At 41.3% G+C, this 18,208-nt stretch overlaps 2 protein-coding genes across 3 annotated transcripts in view; one reads left to right on the top strand and one right to left on the bottom strand.

Annotated features, from left to right (window-relative positions):
• The first annotated feature begins 108 nt into the window (after positions 1–108).
• The window catches only part of TXNL4B (thioredoxin like 4B), a 36,990-nt gene continuing 18,890 nt past the window's right edge, over positions 109–18,208 (top strand). Inside the window, exons 1-4 of one of the 2 annotated variants that reach the window (XM_039851965.1) lie at positions 123–357; positions 2,975–3,143; positions 4,485–4,636; positions 6,089–6,633. In XM_039851965.1, the coding sequence (XP_039707899.1) occupies positions 3,012–3,143; positions 4,485–4,636; positions 6,089–6,254 (450 nt within the window). In that variant the 5' untranslated portion in view covers positions 123–357; positions 2,975–3,011 and the 3' untranslated portion in view covers positions 6,255–6,633. Of the gene's footprint in view, positions 358–2,974; positions 3,144–4,484; positions 4,637–6,088; positions 6,634–18,208 lie in introns of those variants that run through there. The other variant, XM_039851964.1, reaches the window with a different exon arrangement.
• Positions 9,452–14,169, bottom strand: LOC120593935 (haptoglobin). Its single transcript, XM_039851959.1, has 5 exons — positions 14,016–14,169; positions 12,507–12,670; positions 12,104–12,205; positions 11,320–11,394; positions 9,452–10,385 (listed from the first exon to the last, which is right to left on the bottom strand). Exons 1-5 carry the CDS (start codon positions 14,018–14,020, stop codon positions 9,607–9,609), a joined length of 1,125 nt encoding a protein of 374 aa, XP_039707893.1. The 5' UTR covers positions 14,021–14,169; the 3' UTR covers positions 9,452–9,606.

Here is an 18,208-nt window from a genome sequence, read left to right on the forward strand (position 1 = left end):
CTGAGATGGTGGGAGGGAAAAGAAAAGTCGGTCATGTTTAATAAGGGCGGAAGTGACTCTAAGGCATCCGGTCAAAGCCGGATAAAGTGGATGCTGACCAGAATAACTTCCTGTTTATTGGGCTGTAGAACAGGGACGACCCCGCGTTCGACTACTGCGCCTGTGCGTTTTCCTATTCCGTTTCCGTCTCTTTAAGTGGCCCTGACGGTTGCTAGGCAACAGCCCCACGTTCCTTTGGAATTGGGCCTCTGTGGCGGTTCCGGCAGAGGAAAGGAGCCGCCCGTTCCGGACTCTTTAGAAAAGGAGCCCAAGTTGCTGACAGTCCTGAAGTAGAGGGAGGCGACTTGTACAAATAAAGTAAGTACCGTCTTCCCTAGCCGTTTTGGGCCAGGAGTAGCCCAACCACAGACATCATTAAAAATGTATCCGTGACCCTTGAACAGCGCGGGTTGGACTGCTCCGTTTGAACCCGCGTTTTTCACGGGTCAGCTGTATTTTGGATCCGCGGTTGGAAATACGTGTATGTGGCGGGCCGTCTTAAGTTGTACGTGAATTTTCCACCGCGCGCGTCCTTGGCGCCCTAACCCCCGCGTTGTTCAAGGGTTAACAGTATCGAATATTTTGGAAAAATAAAGACGTGCACTCCGGTGTAAATAGAAATCACGTGTCTGTTCACAAAGAAATAGTCACTGATGGTGTCTTGGGGCATTCATTCCTTATTTTTCTTTCTAAATATGTACTTTTGCATTTCGGTTAGGTTTTTGTACCTAATAGAAAGTGTGGAATCACACTATGGTATAACTTTTTCTTTATCATGAGGACTTTTCAGTTTCTGAAATGTTCATCTCTAAACATTTAGTGGCTGTATAATAGCACATTGCAAGATGGTACTGTCTTTTATTTCACCAGTCTCCTATTAAATGGCCATTTAAGTTTATTCCAGTTTTTCACCATTACAATTGTGATAAGTATCCATTGTGCGTATGTCTGATTATTTACTAAGAACTAATTCTCAAAACTAGTTGTAATTGTTGATCGAAGAGTATGTCTTTCAGCTTTCTTTCAAGAAAAGCTTTGTTTCTCTATATTCCAGCAGGGACCATGAATGCATACCCTTCATTCACACTCTTGCCATTATTGCTTAATCTTTGCCAGTTTCATAGCTTTTTAAAATATATCTTTTAATTTGTTTTTCTTTGCTTACTAGTAAAGCTTAACTTTCCAAATATATTTATTATCCATTTATACCTCCTTTTTGTAACTTCTCTTTTGGTATCCTTTTCTGTGGACATTTTCTTAACTGTGGTCTCAGTTTCCCTCTCCTCCTTCCAGTATATTTATCCAGTTCCCACCCCCTCCACAGCTTTGTCTTCCCTTCACTTCCTCCTCTTTGTCAGTAAGGTACAGGAGTTGCTGTTTGTTTGAATTCTAGTAGTGGGACAGACCCTCTTTGACTTTCATCAATAATTTGTTCAGCCACTCACATTTGATAAAGCCCCTCCTGGCAGTCACCTTCCCTATTTAAATTATGATCTATTACTGGAATAATTTTATTTCCTGTATGAATTCCTGTTAATTCATATCTTAAAATGTGACTTGTCACCAAAAGGTAGGAGAAGAAATCCTCCCTTTTCATAGCATTAGCCAATGTTGGAAATGAATTCAAAATATCAAGTATTTCAACGGGTTTCTCGTGGATGGACTCAAAAATAAAGCTCCTTGATTAAAGAGTTTCCTAATCAAAAGTAGAAGGAACATTGGACTAGAATTTGGTGGTCTGCATTCTAGTCCTTGTTCTTGTAGCTGGAAGTGTAACTATATGCAAACTAATCTGTAAAATAGGGGGTTGGATTGGGCCCTTTCTATCAGTATTTTATAATTTGTTTTTGTGTGTGCGTATGTGTGGTTTTTACATATTCTTAATCTGTTTGCCATGCGATGAGGCACCTAGTAAGATATGCACCAAGGATCTTTAAACCAGGATTCAAGGTAATACAAATGTTCATCAATAAAGTGACTGTTTAAAAAGTATGGTACATGCATGAAATTGTATGCTGCTGTGACAAAGAAATTGTAAATTTTATGTATAGCAATATGGGAAGATCTTTATATGTTAGGTTTAAAAAAGTGCAAAGTTCAGAAGAGTGAATAAGGACGTCATATGTGTGCTGGAAGGCTGTCATTTGCCCCCTCTAGAGCCACTCTTTCTCCTCCTCTAGACTGCTGTGGGACCAGAAGGGTTGCTTACCTCCTTAGCTCCCCTACCCTTTGGTTCCAGTTGGAGTCAACCAGTGGCGATCAGAGGTGGAGGAGGGGAGTGGCTGATTCCCTTAACTGCATGCAGGCCGACCTTATATACAGTGGCCTTATCTATTCATCAATCACCACACAGTTCTGGAAACTCCCTCCAATGGCTTCTTCAGGCCTAGAGGTGGGAACAGCATTCCACTGTCACTAGCCCCAGGATATAGCACTGAACCCAGTTTTCCTATACCCTTCCTTAATGGAAGTGTCTTCAAAGGACCAATTTTGAGGATTTCGTCTCTTTCCTGCTTAAACACTGGTGGAAAAGGCTACTTTGGGCGGGGTAAAAGAATGAGAAAACAAGAATGCATATTTATATTTTCTAGTGAATGCATCACAAAACTCTAGAAGATACATGAGAAACTAATGAAAGTGTTACCTGGTATGAGGAGAAAGGGGCAGTGGGAACTAGGCCAACTGAGAGAAGACAGAGGAATGGAGATTTTGCATAGTATACCTTTCTATCTTGTTGCTTTTTAAACTGGTGGACTTATTTGCCACCTATTTGTGCATTTAGTTTGTTCTTTTTACTTTTTTAATACTGTGTTGTATGAAATCCTTTTTTCCCCTGGAAAAAAACATACACATTACCTACTCCAAAATTAAATTATTTTTTTAAATTAGGACTCACACACTTGATCTGCCTTTAAATACTGCAACTTTATTTCAGGACCGACAGTGAGGATTAATATTTGGATCATTTCAAGATGAGCTTCCTATTGCCCAAGCTGACTAGCAAAAAAGAAGTTGACCAAGCGATAAAAAGCACTGCAGAGAAGGTGTTGGTTCTCAGGTTTGGGAGAGACGAGGATCCTGTTTGTCTGCAGCTAGATGATATTGTAAGTGAATTTTTTTAATAAATGGTTTTTATTAAAAACTTATACACTCTCACTTCAACATATGCAAAGTACATGAAAGGGCGCAGGCAGGGCCTAGAGATATAGCTGTTCGTTTGTTAGCATGCTTTCATTAATTGCTGAACCCCTAAATCTGTGACTGTGCTCAATCTGTCTTGGATGTCCTTCCCCACTAGCAGCTGTCAAAGCTCCACTCCACCAACAAGGCAGTAGAAGACCAGAAACATAGTTAACAAGCTTCTATGAACATCATCTTACTCAGTGCTCACAACATTGGGAACATTACAATTACTGTTCCCTGGGGGGAGAGGAATGCCAGCGATATCAAGTGACCTCCCACAGGCACAGGACTAGAAATTGTAGAGCTGAGATGTGAACTTTGTTTTCTTTTCCTGCAAATATGCTTTACCAGTGTGCTGCTCCAGTGTGCGCCTGATGACAGTCTCTGACTTCACAACACATCTTCACACTCTGATGAGAAAGGAGGGCAGCATAGGACAAAATAGGTTTATTCTTGTCTCTTTTTGTCATGGAGAGAGACCCTAGAACTGAGTTTTCTTCCTTCATTTCTATTGCTGACACCCACTATGTGAATGCAATGTAAGAATCCTCATTACTGTGATTAAATGGGATTATGTTATGTTACTCCAGAGGCGGGAAAGAGCCATGGAATTATACCCTCAGATGTAGAGGAAGACCAGCACTAGAGGTCAGGAGTACACACTCGGAAGCCAAGCTGCCTGAGTTCAAACCCCAGCCTTACTACTTACTGGCTGTGTGACCAGGAGCAGATTACTTCCCTGTGCCTCAGTTTCCTCACCTATAAAATGGGGACTATAATAATGCATATCTTGTAGGAGTGTTATAAGGATTAAATGGATTAAAAGTATAAAGTACTTAGGACAGTTAGCACATAAGTACCATGTAAGTATTTGCTTTTTGTTTATAATTATCGTTTGGAGAGGGGATTGGAAGGAAAGAGATTTGGGAGAATTTCAGTGCAGTACATGTTTACATGAGTTGTGTTTTTTATTTGTTTGAGTATGGGTTTTATAAATTAAACAGTTTATAAAAACTTTACAATAAGAAATAGAAAAGAAATGAAGGAATATATTCACACAGTTTACCTTGGGCCCTTTCACAACCCTACCAACAATGATTCAGACTCTGACTGATAATATACTGTGTCTAATGTGGAATTCAAACAGGCTAGATTCTTGGCCCAGGAATTTTTTTCAAACAGAATATTCTATTAAAAAGTTTCACAGAAGAAACATCGGCTACCTCTCATAATGTAACCTACTTCTCTTTCCTTGTTTGCAGCTTTCTAAGACGTCTTCTGACTTGAGTAAAATGGCTGCTATATATCTGGTAGATGTGGACCAAACTCCAGTTTATACACACTATTTTGACATCAGTTATATTCCATCTACTGTGTTTTTCTTCAATGGGCAGCATATGAAAGTGGATTATGGGTAAGTTAGGTCCATATGAAGTTATTGCAGTCTAGAAAGTTTCCCTTACGTAGTTTCGGTAACTCACCGATTTGTATGCAGTGGTGACCCTGTGAATCTTGTATTGGTAGTGTTTCCTTAGTTGATGCACTCTCCAATTTTTTACGTGAAACTTGATGCAAAATGAGTGTTCTGGTATGATTGGCAAATTTTAATTTCCGACTTAAGTTTGAAAGAATAATATAGGTCATGAGGCATTACCCATCCTTCAGTCTAGAAAATACAGAATTATTTTCTTAAAAGTTTCCCAGGAATTTCATTTAAAACAAAGTATGTCATTCTTAGACTTAGACTAGTAGGTTGCATTTATTAAAAAAGTATTCCAGCAAACTAAGACATGCTTCTCTCTTGCCAAGTTTCCTATCTCCTGCCACTCAGAGAATTTTGAAGTTATTCTTCAGCAAAGCCTGTCAAGAATAAGTAACATGAAATCTCTTTAATGCCTTCCACTCCATTCAATCAGCATTCGAGTACTTAATATTTACTTTGAATATATCCAGAATTTTTATCATTTCTTAATGTGGTTGAGATGTTTACTTTTCTAGACCTACGTACCTGCTTTGTCATTATCAGTTTGAAAGTGTGTAAAATGTTATATTATGTTTTAAGTATTCTAAAGCTATTTATTCTAGAATACAGGTGATGTAAGTATTAATTTGGTGCAATCTTTTTAGAGGGCAGTCTATGACACTACATACTAAACACCTTAAAACCATGTAAAATTTTTAACCCAGCAATTTCATTTCCAGGAATTTATCTGAATGAAAATAATCCTAAAACTAGGAAAAACTGGCTGCATGGATATTCATATGTTAGTTGAAAAAAGCACATTACAAAATAGTATATATGATATGATTCCCATTATTGGGACAAAAAGAAATGCATATATATCCATACGTGTGATTAGCATAGCCACTGAAATGTGGCCTCTGGCCTTACTGGTTATTTTTCCTAAAAAAAAAAAAAATTTACACAGTATGCATACTTAATGTTTGAAATAGTAAAAAAATAGTAATAATAATATCCACTACTGAAAAGTAGAAGTGACTGGAACTTGAAGTCTATGACTAGTTAGTGAGCTTTGCACAGTGCCTAGTCAAACACAACAACAAAACTATGCCCACACCAACACTCAGGGAATTGATAATGAGAAGTGATTAAAACAGATTTTGAGCAGAAGCTTTTCACATGATAGGGCTTACGCGCTGTCTCAGGGGCCCGCAGCACTGGTTTTAGTCATGTATCAAATGGGCCCCATAACCGCGAATGGAAGAATCAGTGTCGGATCTTGTGTCTAGAGTCTCCCTGACAAGAGAGTCCTAGAGCTACTATTCATTTTGTTTATCCTAGAGGTCTTCGGCAAGTCATTATTAAAATTTCTGAGCAAGGTTATTTCTCTTCTATGCTACTTAGGTCTCCAGATCACACTAAGTTTGTGGGAAGTTTCAAAACCAAACAAGACTTCATAGATTTGATTGAAGTAATTTATCGAGGAGCAATGAGGGGAAAACTTATTGTCCAAAGTCCTATCGATCCCCAGAATATTCCCAAATATGACCTTCTCTATCAAGACATTTAGCATGTTTGCCACTGTCAGAGGTGAAGAGAAAGGCACATCTCAAAACTGCCTGAACGCAGCTGTGCTGTTATTCTGGAATCCTTTGGAAACGCGTTGAGTGTCCCAGTGGAGGAGAGAGTTGACTCGTATAGAAAGTACCAGCCCCACGTAGAAGACCCCGCCAGGACTGTGACGATCTGGGAAGCCTGAGTGTTTACTCTGTGCAGAGCAGTCGAGTCAGCCATGGTCAATTTCCCCAGCATGATTTGTTTGACTTCTCTTTATATTGTGCTTTTCTTTATCCCTTAACATAATACTGAATTCTAAACATCGGCTAATACAATTTGATTTAACTGTTTATTTGATACACAAGTAAAATGGAAGATCAGTTGCCATGAGAGCAGAAATACTTATTTTCTTCTCTAGATGTGTACGTATACACACCCCTGTTTGCATCATGCTCACCCATTCCTCATTCCTCATAGATTTATTTTCCTCATGCTGTCTTATCTCCAGTCCTAATTGTCCCAGTTTCTCTTGGAGTGAATAATTGTTTACTGATAGCAGGCAAGTTTGTTTTATTTTGGAGTCTTTCTGGCTCAGACTTTGAAAACAGTGTCTTGGTTTGCAAATTTACTACCTTTTGCGTTATTAAATTGCCCAAGAAGTGAGATTTGAGTTCCCAATTTGAGCTTAAAATAAAAGAATTAACACTATCTAGCACCCAGTTTGAGCTAAACAAAAATTTAACTATCCTTAGTAAGTAGGAACAGATCTCTCCCAGAAGTCAGAGTTCCACCTCTTCCTGAGACAAAATTGTGCTTCAAGGGCTCATGACTAGAAAGAGACGCTAGAAAGAATAGGGGCTGCTTTTCCCACTTGGAAGAAACCTACCCTTTACCAGGAGTCGAATGCAAGCTGTTTGAGGCTTCCATTTCACAAAGATAAGGGTCTTGCTCTTAAGGGTCTCCCAGATGAAGGTTCTGGAACGCTTGCAAACAGGCAGCTCTTCCAACTGAACTCTTTTCTGCTATAAGCCTTCAGTACTCTGACCTGTCACCAGTATACCTTCTTATCATACTAAAATATGGCCTCTCCTTTTCATGGTGTAAAATGCCACCTGATGTCACTATTCTCTCATCAGTCTGGCCTTCACTGTGAAGTTCTCACATGAACTCTCCAGATCCATTGATAATTTTCAACAGATTAAAGCTAGTAGATCAACGAAGGACTTAGACCTGTATTCTAGATCTGTGAAAGAGAATAGCCAGAAACTGAAAAACCATACAAACATATTAAAAAGCTGCTTGGAATACAGTTACACATTTTTTTCTGGCAGTATCGTCAGCACTAAGTTTCGTGAAGAATATGTCACCCCAGTTTTCTTGAAGAATTACATGATTGTATTAAGTGGCTTCTGGTCACCTCTCAGGAGAAAAATAATACAAGAAAAACCTTTGGCCTTTTCTTAATTTTCTCCTCTGCCTTCCTCCCCAGCAGCATCTCCTGCCCTCCCACTCAGGTTTCTGTGACTCTGCACTCTGTGTAGCTCTCTGAACACTCCCTGCCACCTCCAGCCCTGGGGCCTTCTTCCCCCTGGAGCCCCCTCCTGAAATGCCCTTCCTCTTTGCAGGAGAACCTCTTTCTCTCCTTTAAGGTTCAGGCATTCCCTCTTCGAAGCCTTTTTTACTACCATCCAGGAGTTATTCCTGTTTACATAGCGTCCAAAATAGGTTGAAGCATACAATATGCACTCAATACAAAGTGCACTCAGTACTTAAGGAATAGAAAGCAACTAATATAGGAACAAAAACAAATCAGGACTTCAGAGAAACATTCCCTGAAGCTCTCAGGAGGAAAGAAGATAGAATTTTATTCATGCACATTTTGAGTTTTTGCTAGTATCTGAGCACTTGCCATACGTCATATACTATATGACTTAGACTGTGACAAAATCCAACTAACAGTGACAGGCAATGATGTTTTATTCATAGAAGTCTGGGGGGTGGGACGGGCAGGACTAGAGTTCACTCAGTAGCTCAATAGCATCATCATGGACCAGGTTCTTTTTATCGTTATCTGCATATCTGTTCTTCATCCCAGTGCTGGTCATGGTCTAAGATGGCTGCTGCAGTTCCGTGCATCATGATTACCATAAAAGTAGGGGGAGAAGAGAAAATGGAGGCGGTGGTAAAAGAGGTTTTTTTGGTCTCGTTCCTGTGGTTCTTTTTTCATCAGCGAAGGACACAAAAGCACCCAACAGCCTGCTTTCTATGCCACATCAGTCAGAACCAGGTTGCATGGTCACCTCTTCCTGGAGAAAAGGCTGGGAAAGGAAGCATCTGGCAAGAGGGATAGGCTTGCAGTGACAGTGCCACCCTGCACAGAACTGGGCTTCTGTTGGCAAGAAAGTCAGTGGCTGCCATCCAGGTCACATGCTGCCTGGCCCACTGCCCTCCAGCTCTGCATCTGTTCTCTCACTCTGGAAAGTCAGTCCCAATAGCCCTCATGAGGTTTTGAGAAAAGTAGCAACTTGCCCAAGTGGTGGCAAGTTGTGCCAGGGGACCCTGGAAGAGAGAGAATTCTTCATAAAGTTATTAAAAGAGGTAAATCCCAGAAAGATGACTCACCCTTTACCAAGTCCCAGGATGTCATTGCTGGTAGGAACTTTAGAGATTATCTGGTTTAAGCTCCTCATAGAAGAGACCAGGGAACTGATGGGCAGGGAGTTTAAGTCAATTGGCAAATTTATGGCCAAGCTATGATTTGGACCCAGCAAGTCCAGAGATCCTGCCTTTGCACCATCTTTTCTGAAGTGCTGGTGTGTTGGAATACAAATGATGAGGTACCGAACACTTGTTTTCATCCTACTTTGAGCTAGCACTTTCCTCACCAGGATGCAGTTTGTATTCAGACAGATCTAGGTTCAAGGTTCAGCTTCACTAATATCTGTGTAACCTTAAGGAAATCACTTAACTTCTGTGAGTCTCTGTTCACTTGTTGGTAAAACAAAGATAACGATGACCTTTCTGAGGCCTGTCTCAGTAGGCACTCAGTGAGTGGGTGGCCACAGTGGGACAGTTTGTATCACATTAGGGATTTCCAGTTGGCCTGGGGTGTTTTCTGCCATACTCCCAGTAGACTCCGTGCCACTTGGCTGCTGCCATACCATAAATGAGGATAAAAAGGCTCAAGACTTAAAAAAACAACAACATAAATGAGTCAAAACAAAGTTCTTTATTGATTGACCCAGCCATGCAGGGCCGGAAACCATCAGTTTCACACCATGTTTTATCCCCTCCACTCCCATCCAGCTTTCCCTCTTCCACCGAGGAACCTTGTGTCCAGGCAAGGGCTTCCAGCCAGCATTGCATTAGTTGTCAGCCATGGTTTTCTGAACCCAGTCCAGGATGGAGGGCACCTTCACATACACACCATACTCAGCCACGTTACAGCTCTTATCAAAGCTCAGGATCCCAGCCGCATACCAGGTGTCGTCGTCCGCGTCATGAACGGCAAAGGCGCTGCCAGCGTCGCCATAGCAGGTGTCTTCCTGGTACTTGGACAGGCCAGCACAGAAGGTGTGTTCATTCAGTATGGGCTGCACTCCTACAGGGCTCTTTGGTTCCTTCTTTTCGGGCACTGTGCTTTTTTCATAGTGTATTACACATTTGTCTTGGTCAGCCACAGGCAGCATGACGTACTTCAGTAGCTCAGTGAAAGCGAAGTTGGAATTTCGCCCCCAGCCAGACACATAACCCAAGCGCCCCACTTGCGCATAATCTTTTGAAGGTAGGCAAATGGGCATTACACTCTCACCAACTGGCACCTTCTGTTTGAGTTTGATGAGACCAATGTCGACCTTGGAGTAGTCAGGGTGGAAAACCACCTTCTCAACCTCCACAAGTTGATTTTTCCCCACATAGAGTCTTAGAGTAGGGGCAATGTCTTTGGCTTTTGCATCATCTGTATGCCCCAGGAAGAGATTTTTAGCCGTGGTCAGCAGCCATTGCTCATTGATCAGTGTGGCTCCCGAGGTGAGATTGTGGTGTGAGATCATCTTAGCCTGCCAGGGAAAGCTGCCTTTGGCATCCACTGATCCACCCAGGATCCGTTGGACCTGATCCACTGGGAACTTGGGCTTTCCACACACTGTCAGGAAGAACAAGGAAATCAGCAGCAACGTGAGTGTCTCGGTCTGGGAGAGGGCTAAAGGCATTGGCTGTCGCAGCTGTCTAAACTATCCTGGTTCATGTTTTCAGAGCTAGGAATATTTACATGTTTTGCCCTTACCATCCGTCCTCTCGTTTCCAGTGTTTACAGTTTAAAATTGTCCTTTTTTAAAAAATTGTTTCCATCACTAAGACAGTTTGATTTCCTGCTTTCCTAACTCACAAAAGAAACAATGCTGTTTTTCAAACCTTAGCTGATGAACTGTACGTTCATTTAAGCAGTTTGTCGCAAGAACATGTCCACAATTCTTTGAAATGCATTGTAAGGGCAAGGAGCTATACTAAGTCATTCTCTCTGAATAAAGAGGGATCTGTAGCGGTATTGGCTACAACTCAGATTTTATAGATACTGCAATTAATACAAGGCAGGTTAGTTCTACATCACTAATAGCAGAAGAGGGTAGGCAAAATCCTCTTGTTCTGAGAGGGCAAAGGAGAGAGCAGTAGCTCTTCCTAATAACAAGAAACAAAAGTCCTAATCCGTCTCTAGCCTCCTGTCATACTTCCATGGATTAAGGATTTGTTATGTCCTCCCTTGACTTGTTCTTCCTGGAGCTGGCTTTTCCCTTGACCCTGGGCTCTCTAGGCAGGCTTCCTGTACACATAGGATCTCCTGATCCTCTGGGGCAGTAGATTCAGTCAGTGCCCTGCAGACCCAAATGAATAAGATCCTTGGAGAACTTTACTGGAGACTCATCACCTAATTGCTCAGTTCTCCACCTGGCCATTTGTGGTTCTCCCTGGTCCCTTCTCTTGGCTTGTGCCTCTACAATATTCCAACCAAGATGCCCGCCCAAGCGCTGGACCCTCAGCACCCATCCTTGGTCTGCTTCCCAGGGCTCTCGGCTTCCTACCTGCTTCACATTCAGGAAGTTTCTCTCCAATGGCCTTATTTGTCCACTGCTTCTCACTGTTTAAGGTGTACACTCCTGAAACAAAAGGAAAGAAATGAGCTAAAAGGGAAATTGAATCTGGACCTAGTGTGGAGAGAGAAGATATTTAAAGAGAATTGGAGGAGAAGGAAAATAAGGAAAGGGCAGAGGAAGAGGAAGGGAAGAGCACTGTACTAGAATCCAAGTACTGGGCACCAGTGGAGTCCAGCATGACAGAACTGTGGTCACGGCAGTGCAGGGGAAGCATCAAGATTCAGATCCTGACCCTACCTCTTACAGGCTACCCAATCTTGGGCAAGTTACTCAACCTCTCTGTGCCTCCGTTTCCTCATAAGCGAATAATAATAATAGTACCTCTGTAGAGGGTGTTGTGAGGACTGTGCGAGCAAATAAATGTAAAGCACTTAGAACAATGCCGGGAACACAGTATTCACTAAAGTAAAGACTACGTATTGTCATCACCGTCACCATCATTTGTTGTTTTGCCACATCTCATTTTATAGATGTAGCTCTCACTGAGATGGGTAGCCTATGTGGCATCACCTCCCCTTAGCAAAAGACAAAACTTGGGACTGAGCAAAGTCAGTTTTCTCAAAAGGCCACAGCTACTGGTAACAAAATCCTTATTAGAATCTAAGTCTGGATCCAAGGATAACACTTGAACTTTCTGGCCAACCACTCCTGGCCCGTTCATCATGGAAGTGCCAGGAAGGGGAAGTTGTGGGGACATTTGCCCAGCTCTTACCATCTCCTTCAGTACGCAGTCTGTAGTAGGCCTTACAGTGATAGCGAACTGAGTGCTCCACAAGGCCATTTGCAATCTCGGGGGGCTTTGGACAGCTGTCATCTGCAAAGAAAAATAGGAAAAGGAGGTTAATATTTGGAAATTGCTCCCAGAGACCCTTGGAAAGTTAGGTGAGAGGAAGCTGCTCTGCATGTCAGCATCCCTCCACTCCAAATGGAAGCCGAGGGAATGGTAATGTCCCCTTATTTCTGGCTGGCTCCGCACTGTTCTTCATGGTATTGAAAGACCAGAGATAAAGATGAGAAGAGGGGATCTGGGTGTTCTTGAAGAGAGGGTGCAGATCTGATAGGTTCAGACACAGCAGTGCTGGATGTACAGCTCCTGCCCATACCCAAAGACCTACCTGCATTACTTGTGCTCTCATTGCCAACTGCATTATCTGTGCTCTCATTGCCAACTGGATTATCTGTGCTCTCATTGCCAACTGGATTATCTGTGCTCTCACTGCCAACATCCACTGCGAAAAGCTGCCCGCAGAGCAGGAGGGTGATGAGAACACCCAGGGCACTGCAGAGAGAAGACAGGAAGAAGTGCAAAGCTAATCTCCCTGCACACACACTACACACAATACAAAAAGATGCTCACCATCACTAGAGAATGTCTTTAGGGCAATGCAGACCAAAACTACAGTGAGACCACTTCACACCTACTAGAATGGCCACAGTTAAATATATATTAAGTGTTAACAAGGATGTAGAAAATTTAGAATTCTCATACACTGCTAGTCTCCCTACACACAACACACACACACATACACGCACACACACACACACACCCTCCCTCCCTTCCTCCCATTAGGCAGCCAGAAAAGAAAGTCGATATATAGAAGTGCTAGGACCAAGAAGTTGTCCTCCACCTACCCACACACACTCTTTACAGCTTCCCAGTACACCCAGGTTCAACAAGCTCTCTGCCGTGGGAATTCTACATAAGCTTCAGAGAGGAACCACCAAGATAGGAAGGCACACAGTGTGCGGGCTGCAATTTCTGGCAGCATACAGAGGACATGAAATTGGTAAAACAAGCTTTCCAGCAAAGAGAACCTTCCCTCAGGCACCTCTCAAGTCCTGTGCTACAAGGACACTGCAAATAAAATGGAAAACTTGAAGATGGGAACGTGGGGGTTCACTATACTGGTCTCTACTTTTTGAAATTTTCCATAAGAAAAAGTTTTTTTAAATATTTCATTTAAAATATATAGCTGTTTCTCTTATTTTATGATAATTTGCCTTCAAGAAATGGTATATCAAACTCCTAAATGCCCGAAGGTTACCTGGAAGATAACCAGCTTCCTGAAAGCATGACTGGCCATCAATGCACAGGCCACATCTACCAGGCAACCATCCCACTGACAGATGTCAACTAGTCAGAGATTGCTTGGTTGTAAGCTTCTAGTCTTGCTGTTTCAGCATTTAAAAAAACCTTTTTATTTTTACAAAACCTAAGTGCCTTAATTGTGCCAATCAAATGTGTCACTATTGGTTGTCTTATACATTTTTAAAAAAGAAAAAAACCTGCTAAGAGATATATTCAAAATGCTAGGAAGCCCACCATGGGAGCTACTGTCATCTATGAAGATGAAAACTTCATACCTCAAGGAAAAAGATACTCCTCAGAGTAAGTCAGGTCTGCAAAGACAGCAGTATCTGAAAGCATTATCTTTTATGAATGCAGAAAAGCAGAGGATTTAAAACACTACACCCTTTAATTCACTGTAATTTAGCCCATTTGCTGTTGTTATACTTCTACGTCTCTCCTTTAGGCCTCTGTACCTGGCCTGTCATGTAGATAAAAGATATATGCAAAGAAGGAACAAGAGAAGAGGGGGGAATGGGCAGATCCGTGGACTCACCTCATCTTTGGTTTGTTCTGCCTCTGGAAGAACAGTGCTGTGGGGTCCACCTGCTGATGCTTTTATGCCTGTAATATCTCATTCCACATCCCACCCACTTCTTGATTTTGTAATTCCTGTGTCTACACAACTTTGGCCTTGTTAAGGTCACTGGCATTTTCCGGTAACAAAGCCACAAACATCTCTGTTAAGTGTTGAGCTCTTGCTTCATGCTTAAGTTTCCCCCTGCTGTTCTACAAACCTCAAATAAACCTGGCCACATTATGACCTCAGGTAGCTGCCAAAGAGCTTCCCGAAATCAGCCACTGTGCTGGACTGGGGGAGGAACCGTCAATCTGTATCTCTTTGTTTTGGAGGATATTCAGCATTGAAAAAAAGATCTTCTTTGAGTTATTTCAAATCTCTTATAGACACTCCTGCAACCTGGCTGAGATGGGGCTCTAAAGAAAGTGTTTCCTTTTCACAATCATTTCCCCTATTCTCTGTTGACATCTCCCTATTGCTTAAAAGCTCTCCAACCTGAAATCAGTAAAATGTATTTATTGTGTCTTCTCTGATTGCTTTTTGTAAGACATCATAGAAAATGATTAAAGCTGAAGCACAGACTGACGTACACTGTACTCAGTGACAGTGTTATTATGGTTTTATAATCCAGTAATTAATCCAAGTAGGCAGACGAGAAAATTTCGATGTTTCAGTCAAATGTCTGCACCTGTGTATCCCAAATGCTATTCAATTGCTTTATTCCTTAAGAAAAAAAAAAGAGCTAAGTGGGTCTTAGAGTGCATAAAAGAATCACTTTGGGATATCCTTGGTGGCACCGATGTAATAGCCGAATAACTGGAAACAACACAAATGTCCATTAATAGAGGAATGGGTAAATTATGTATATAGTATGGTCCTAAAATGGAATATTATACAGCTATGAAAATGAATGAACTATGGAAGAACATAGTTTTGAAAGAAAACTGCAAGTTCAGAAGATCACTTTCAGAACGATACCACTGTCTTAGAGCTCAGAACCAAGCAAAACTTGGCAATGGATTCTTAGATATGACTCCAAAACTATAAGCAACAAAATAAAAAATTGATAAATTGGGCTTTGTCAAAATTAAAAACTTTTATGCATCAAAAGACAATAGCAGGAAAGCGAAAAGACAATCTCCAAATGGGAGAAAATATTTGCAAATCATAGATCTGATAAGAATTTAAGAACTAGAACATATAAACAGCTCCTACAGCAACAATAAAAAGGAGATCCAGTTAAAACATAAGCAAATGATTTGAATAGACATTTCTCCAAAGATATACAAATGGCCAATAAGCAAATGAAAAGATGCTCAACGTCACTAGAAATTATCATTAGGGAAATGTGGATTAAAACTACAGTGAGACACCACAGTAGAATGGCCACCGTTAAATATCTATTAAGTGTTGGCAAGGATGTAGAAAATGTAGAATTCGCATACATTGCTGGTAGAAAACAGTCTGATGGTTCCTCAAAAAGAAACAATTGCCATATGATCCAGCAATTTCACCTCTAAGTAAATACCCAAAGTAATTAAATGCAAGGACTCAAAAAGATCATTTTATGCCAATATTCATTGTGGCATTATTCACAATAACCAAAAGGTAGAAACAGTCCAAGTGTCCTTTGACAGACGAATGGATAAACAAAACATTCCATATACATACGATGGAATATTATTCACCTATAAAAAGGAATGAAGTTCTGATACATGCTACAACATGAATAAACCGTGAAAACATTATGCTAAGTAAAATAAGAAACCAAACACACACACACATAAAAACTACGATTCCACTTATATGAAATATATAGAAAAGGCAAATACATAGAGAAAAAATGTAGAGGTTACCAGGGGCTGGAGGGAGGGAGGAGTGAGGAGGTATTGCTTAATGGGTCCAGAGTTTCTGTTTGGGGTGATGAAAAGTTTTGGAAACAGTGGTGATGGTTGCACAATGTTGTGAATGTAATTAATGCTGTTGAATTGTACACTTAAGACTCATTAAAATCAGAAATTTTATGTTCTATATACACTTTATCACAATAAAAAAAATCAGGAAATAAAACAGTAAACTTCCTCTTGGAGCCAAATTTTTTTTTAAAAGGAAGCAAAACTAAGCAATATGTTGTATAGGCATAGACACCAATCAGATGAAAACTATATTTTTTAAAATTTTAATAGAATGGAAAACACAAACTGTAATATGTTACCTTGTGGGAGGCAAAAGGGAAGGCATAGAAAAAAAGAACATAGGTAGACATAAATAAATTATTGTTAATCTAGCTTTTGAGTGAAATGATAGGTTCATAAATGTACATTATGTTATTGTGCTTTATTTTAAAAGACATATCTTATAATATTTATAGCTATCAACATTTTAAAATATGAAGGAGGGGGAATCACCTGACAGATATGAAGAGGCAAAGCCCAGGCCCCTTCTTCAGAGGTTTGACGCAGTAGGTCTGAGCAGGGTCTACATTTTAAATGACCATAACCTCTCCCCATCCCTGGGTACAAGCCGAAATGCAACCGTGCAGCTCTTGCAGTCTTAAGATAAAGCCTATTTCTCCCTTAAATCTGGGTTTGGCTGTGTGACTGTTTTGGCCAATGAAATATTAGCAAACAGAACACAAGGAGAGACTTGAAATGAGCATAAATTGGGGCTGGCCTTCTCATACTTCACCCGAAATCCAGGGGCTGCCTTATGAATGAGCCCGAGCTATTCCTCCATTGCTGGAGGATGAGAGGTCACATAGAAGAGAACCCAGGCATCCCAGCCCACCAGCCTCAGTTACTCAGAAGCTGACCAAAGATTCCTGAGTGAGCCCCTGCTGAGATCAACCAAGCCTAGTCCAGACCAAAATGACCCCCAGCCAAGCCCAGCCCAGCCCAAATGGCTGCCCTGCAGAATCATAAGCAAAATAAAAGGTTGCTGTTGTAAGCCACTGAGCTTTGGGAAGTCTTGTTAAGTAGTAAATGTTAACTGATACGAACATGTGAAACATGAAAATGGAGCTACTCTGGCTGAATCCAGGGCGAAGGGGTTAGAATTCTGCTCCCTGAGTTCCTTGTATCTTCTGTAGCAGCTCATTTTTACCAGCTCTTTGCCTCTCTTTCCTTCAGTGACCAGGAAGGAGGAGGCTACTTCCCTACATTTTCCAAAGCCCTTTCCTCAACAGGAACACACACTATAGGCTGAGAAGGAGTCACACTGAACCTGGAACACTTCCCTCCTCTGACATCCTCACGTCCTTCCTCTCCTCCCTCCCACCCATTCAATCCATCCCTTCTCCTTACAGAAATCATTAAACCCCAACCTCTAACAGTCACAAGAAGGAGCCTTTTTCTTGTGTCTTGCAAATGTCACAGCCCTAGGCTCGTTTCTTCTCTGCCCAGTTGCTGCTACTATTCCGCAGAGAGAATGCGGGCTTCATGTCTATGGATCTATGGATCCCCAAGGAATGGGGGAGAACTCTGGTCCTATGAAACAGAGGGGAGGCATTCTCTTTAGGCTGCAGCTACCCCTCTTGGCATATCTAAAATGAAACGTTTCTCACCACCACTCTAGAATAATTGCTTACCCACCAGGTGCATGAAAATTCACATTTCTCCTATAAACAAACCTGAACTCTTAAACCAACCCCTTATCTTAAACAGCAATGGAACATTCACAGCCTCCCTGCCCTGGACATCCTTTATTAACTTGACAACACAGAATATCCTGCCAAAAGGCCTTCTCTCTTAATTGGGAACAAAGACAGGACAAGATGAGGAGGTGGCAAGCGATAAGCTTCAGTGTAGCCAGCCACAGGAAGTAGTAAATTCATTTTGTAGGGAGAACAGAAAACAGAAAAGCTTTAAAAAGTAATGAGTCAAGGCAGCAGTTGGTAGAAGACTTGAAGGGCAGAATTTTTATTTTGGAAGGAAAAACTTATTTCTAAAATTCCATTCTGCTATTACAACAGTCAAAAATTTTGCAAGCTGCAGAAAAATAAGTCCACCCATTATTTCACTATCCCAAGACAATAACCACTATTAACACTTCAGTGTTATTTCCTTCCAGACTTTCTCTGCACACATTTTTACATACTTTTGATCGTTCTTTATACAGAATTTCTGTGGTCTGCCCTTTTTACCCAATGTTGTAGGCATTTTAAAGAGGTT

This window comes from Pteropus medius, unplaced genomic scaffold (genome assembly GCF_902729225.1).
Source record: "Pteropus medius unplaced genomic scaffold, Ma_sr-lr_union100, whole genome shotgun sequence".
Lineage (NCBI taxonomy): Eukaryota > Metazoa > Chordata > Mammalia > Chiroptera > Pteropodidae > Pteropus > Pteropus medius.

Coding starts and splice junctions, on each gene's coding strand:
- LOC120593935 (XM_039851959.1), bottom strand. Junction 12,206..12,506: donor TGAGAGCACAAGTAATGCAG/GTAGGTCTTTGG, acceptor TTTTCTTTGCAG/ATGACAGCTGTCCAAAGCCC. Junction 11,395..12,103: donor ACTGCGTACTGAAGGAGATG/GTAAGAGCTGGG, acceptor CTTTTGTTTCAG/GAGTGTACACCTTAAACAGT.